At 48.5% G+C, this 5,000-nt stretch overlaps 1 protein-coding gene across 1 annotated transcript in view; it reads left to right on the top strand.

Annotated features, from left to right (window-relative positions):
* LOC117748077 (calmodulin-binding transcription activator 2-like) overlaps positions 1-5,000 on the top strand; it is an 11,836-nt gene that overhangs the window by 2,417 nt on the left and 4,419 nt on the right. The window contains exons 6-9 of the mRNA XM_034557700.1: positions 1,409-1,480; positions 1,565-1,712; positions 3,127-3,255; positions 3,355-3,559. Of these exons, the coding sequence (XP_034413591.1) occupies positions 1,409-1,480; positions 1,565-1,712; positions 3,127-3,255; positions 3,355-3,559 (554 nt within the window). The remainder of the gene's footprint in view (positions 1-1,408; positions 1,481-1,564; positions 1,713-3,126; positions 3,256-3,354; positions 3,560-5,000) is intronic.

Raw genomic sequence — 5,000 nt, 5'->3', positions numbered from 1 at the left:
GTTCTGGTTTCAGTGCCTGTGTTAATGTTGCCGGTTGCTGTCTCTGTTCTGGTCTCAGTGCCTGTGTTAATGTTGCCGGTTGCTGTCTCTGTTCTGGTCTCAGTGCCTGTATTAATGTTGCCGGTTGCTGTCTCTGTTCTGGTCTCAGTGCCTGTGTTAATGTTGCCGGTTGCTGTCTCTGTTCTGGTCTCAGTGCCTGTGTTAATGTTGCCGGTTGCTGTCTCTGTTCTGGTTTCAGTGCCTGTGTTAATGTTGCCGGTTGCTGTCTCTGTTCTGGTTTCAGTGCCTGTGTTAATGTTGCCGGTTGCTGTCTCTGTTCTGGTCTCAGTGCCTGTGTTAATGTTGCCGGTTGCTGTCTCTGTTCTGGTTTCAGTGCCTGTGTTAATGTTGCCGGTTGCTGTCTCTGTTCTGGTTTCAGTGCCTGTGTTAATGTTGCCGGTTGCTGTCTCTGTTCTGGTTTCAGTGCCTGTGTTAATGTTGCCGGTTGCTGTCTCTGTTCTGGTTTCAGTGCCTGTGTTAATGTTGCCGGTTGCTGTCTCTGTTCTGGTCTCAGTGCCTGTGTTAATGTTGCCGGTTGCTGTCTCTGTTCTGGTCTCAGTGCCTGTATTAATGTTGCCGGTTGCTGTCTCTGTTCTGGTCTCAGTGCCTGTGTTAATGTTGCCGGTTGCTGTCTCTGTTCTGGTCTCAGTGCCTGTGTTAATGTTGCCGGTTGCTGTCTCTGTTCTGGTTTCAGTGCCTGTGTTAATGTTGCCGGTTGCTGTCTCTGTTCTGGTTTCAGTGCCTGTGTTAATGTTGCCGGTTGCTGTCTCTGTTCTGGTCTCAGTGCCTGTGTTAATGTTGCCGGTTGCTGTCTCTGTTCTGGTCTCAGTGCCTGTGTTAATGTTGCCGGTTGCTGTCTCTGTTCTGGTTTCAGTGCCTGTGTTAATGTTGCCGGTTGCTGTCTCTGTTCTGGTTTCAGTGCCTGTGTTAATGTTGCCGGTTGCTGTCTCTGTTCTGGTCTCAGTGCCTGTGTTAATGTTGCCGGTTGCTGTCTCTGTTCTGGTTTCAGTGCCTGTGTTAATGTTGCCGGTTGCTGTCTCTGTTCTGGTTTCAGTGCCTGTGTTAATGTTGCCGGTTGCTGTCTCTGTTCTGGTTTCAGTGCCTGTGTTAATGTTGCCGGTTGCTGTCTCTGTTCTGGTTTCAGTGCCTGTGTTAATGTTGCCGGTTGCTGTCTCTGTTCTGGTTTCAGTGCCTGTGTTAATGTTGCCGGTTGCTGTCTCTGTTCTGGTTTCAGTGCCTGTGTTAATGTTGCCGGTTGCTGTCTCTGTTCTGGTTTCAGTGCCTGTGTTAATGTTGCCGGTTGCTGTCTCTGTTCTGGTCTCAGTGCCTGTGTTAATGTTGCCGGTTGCTGTCTCTGTTCTGGTTTCAGTGCCTGTACGGTTGCTACGTCCATTCCTCCATCGTGCCAACATTCCACAGGCGATGCTACTGGTTGCTGCAGGTCAACACTTACACAATTTACACAACAACAGATTCTGAACTGAATTGAAAATCGATCACAAATCAATATATTTGTGTGTGACAGAACCCGGACATCGTGCTGGTCCACTACCTGAACGTGCCGTCCCTGGAGGATTCTGGGAAATGCAGTCCGATGCTGTGTGCGGTGACCGACCGCCACGACAGCGTGAGGTGGAGCCGAGACGAGCTGCAGAACCAGCTGAGGCCCATGTGTACGTATCAAATACACTGAATACCTTCCTCATAGTATGTGTGGAGTATTACTTCAATGAATCGCCACCTTACCGCGGTGGAGTGGTCTCGGGGGTGGGGGTGCAGACTAAGACCGCTTCGTTGACCCGTGATGAATCAGCTGGAAAAGAGTTGTTGCACCAAGCCGGGAATAATGAAACCACTGGCCACCCTTCTGGAGCCAGACCTGGGAGGGCACCGTATGAAAGACTTTCATGGAGCCGCCGCCCTGTGGGCCCACCACTCGCAGGGATAGGCATCGCAGACCGGCTCCAGGGTCATGGATCCGGAGCTGGAGGAGGACCTCCATGTATAGCACTTTTTCTGGAGTTGGGCTGGACTCTATCCTGTTGCGGAGTTTCCCAGGTTGAGAGGTTAATAGTTCTGTTGGGGGACTTGACGGTTCATGTGGGTCACGATGGAGAAACCTAGAGGGGGCAATTGGGAGGAGCAACCTGCCTGATCTGAACCCTGAAGTGCTGCTTCTTGTTGGACTTCTGTGCTCGTCTATAACAACCACCACGTTCTAGCATCGAGCGGTTTATAATTGGACAGAACACCTTCGGCCTGACCGTCTTCGTTTCATGTCTTTGATGCTGAGGCACGGTCTGTCGTGATGGTGAACTGGGAACGTCTGGCTGAGTCTCCTGTGCTTCTTCCACTCCCACCTTCGGAAGAACTTCTCGTGCACCTCGGGAGAAGTTGAGGACTCGGATCAGAGTGGTTCAGAGCCACCATTGTGGAAGCGGCATCAGCACACCAGAGGTGAAGGAGGTCTTTCGGGCTTGGCTGGCCCAGGGCTCTCCGGAAAACAGCCGACAGGAACCGGTTTGCCAGGAGGGCTGCAGAAACCCGGGTGTGTGAGTTCGGGGAGACCGGGAAGAAGGACTTTTGGTGGGCCTCAAGGAGGTTCTGGCAAATCGTGAGACAACTCAAAGTGACAGCAGGACTGTGGACCCTGATTGGAGAACACTTTGAGGAACTCCTGAATCCGTCCAACTGTCCTCTTTGGAGGAGGCAGACTTCATAGACTCAGAGTAAGACTGGCAGTGTTAACAAAGTTTCCGATTCTTAAAAAGGGGTCTGAGAGAGTCCTGCTCCAATCATCGGGGTGTCCTACCGCTCAGACTCCACAGGAACGTTCATTCTAAGGTTCTGAAAGAAACCTCAGATCCAGGAGGCGCAAGGTGGATTGTGTCCTGGTCCTGGACCAGTGGACCAGATCTTTACTCTTACAGGTCTATTGGAGGGGTCATTGGAGTTTGCTCATCCAGTCTACATGTGTAGTATCCATCTGCTCTGTGGTACTAACATGCAGTATCTGTGTACTCTGTGGTACTAACATGCAGTATCTGTGTACTCTGTGGTACTAACATGCAGTATCTGTGTACTCAGTTCACAGTATGAAGTGCTCGGTGGGCTCAGGTGATTTCAGTATTGAGGACTTGGTTCAACACATTCTGGACCGGCAGAGAACCAAACCACAGCCGCGCACACATGCCTGCCTCTGTAACCCGGCCCAAGGTAACGCATCACTGTGACACCACGGTGACATCACCGCGGTAATGACACCGCGGTGATGTCACCGTGGTGTCATCACTAACTTCCTGTGTCTCTGAACAGTCTCTCCAGGAGTAAACATTCCTCACCGCTGTAACAGCACCAAGCATCGAATCATCTCCCCCAAACTGCCCCCCTCCTCCTGTAGACCCTCCCCTCTCTCCTGTGAGGGAAGAGAGACAGGGAGGGGGTCAGGAGAAGGAGAAGCCAAACTGCCCCCCCTGCAGGTTCAGAGCAGCCCGGTCTCATCTCCCTGCCCCTCGTCCACGTAAGTCTCTTTTATAATAGAATATATATGTATATATTCAATTCAATTCAGTTTATTTTGTATAGCCCAATATCACAAATCACAAACTCCCCTCAGAGGGCTTTACAATCTGTACACATAGACATCCCTGACCTTTGACCTCACATCGAATCAGGAAAAACTCCCCAAAAATAACCTTTGACAGGGAAAAAAGTGAAGAAACCTTCAGGAGAGCAACAGAGGAGGATCCCTCTCCCCGGATGGACAGATGAATAGATGTCATGTGACCAGATGAACAGAGTTACATAAACATAAGGCAAACCTGATTCAGCCCTAACTATAAGCACTATTAAAGAGGAAAGTCTTAAGTCTATTCTTGAATGAGGTGACTGTGTCTGCCTCCTGGACTGAAAGTGGAAGCTGGTTCCATAAAAGAGGAGCTTGATAACTGAAGGCTCTGGCTCCCATCCTACTTTTTAGGACTCTAGGAACCACAAGTAGCCTTTAAGAGACTTATTAGAGCAGCCTGATAATAAGGAGTTGCAGTAATCTAGTCTGGAAGTAACAAACGTGTGAACCAGCTTTTCTGCATCTTTTTGAGACAAGATGTGCCTGATTTTTGAAATGTTACGTAGATGAAAAAATGCAATCCTTGAGATTTGCTTAACGTGGAGTTAAAGGACAAGTCTCGGTCAAAGATAACTAGAGATTCTTTACAGTGGTGTTGGATTCCAGGGCAATGCCATCTACAGAAACCACATCACCAGATCATTGATCTCTGAGGTGTTCAGGGCCCAGTAAAATAACTTCAGTTGTGTCTGAGTTTAACATCAGGAAGTTGCAGGTCATCCATGTTTTTATGTCTTTAAGACATTCTTGAATTTTAGCGAGCTGGTTGGTCTCCTCTGGTTTGATCCATAGATATAATTGAGTATCGTCTGCATAGCAATGAAAGTTTATGCAGTGTTTCCTGATAATATTGCCCAAAGGAAGCATATATAAGGTAAATAAAATTGGTCCAAGCACAGAACCTTGTGGAACTCCGTGATTAACGTTGGTGGTCATTGAGGCTTCATCGTTTACAAATACAAACTGAGATCGATCTGATAAATAGGATTTAAACCAACTTAGTGCGGTACCTGAAATGCCAATCGACTGATCCAGTCTCTGTAATAGGATGTCATGATCAATGGTGTCGAACGCAGCACTAAGGTCTAATAATACCAGTACGGAGATGAGTCCTTTATCAGCACTAAGGTCTAACAATACCAGTACGGAGATGAGTCCTTTATCAGCACTAAGGTCTAACAATACCAGTACGGAGATGAGTCCTTTATCAGCACTAAGGTCTAATAAGACCAGTACGGAGATGAGTCCTTTATCAGCACTAAGGTCTAATAATACCAGTACGGAGATGAGTCCTTTATCAGCACTAAGGTCTAACAAGACCAGTACGGAGATG

Source organism: Cyclopterus lumpus, chromosome 18 (assembly GCF_009769545.1).
Source record: "Cyclopterus lumpus isolate fCycLum1 chromosome 18, fCycLum1.pri, whole genome shotgun sequence".
Taxonomy (NCBI): domain Eukaryota; kingdom Metazoa; phylum Chordata; class Actinopteri; order Perciformes; family Cyclopteridae; genus Cyclopterus; species Cyclopterus lumpus.
The sequence above is the reverse complement of the archived record's forward strand: the minus strand, read 5'-3'. Positions and strand labels throughout refer to the sequence as shown.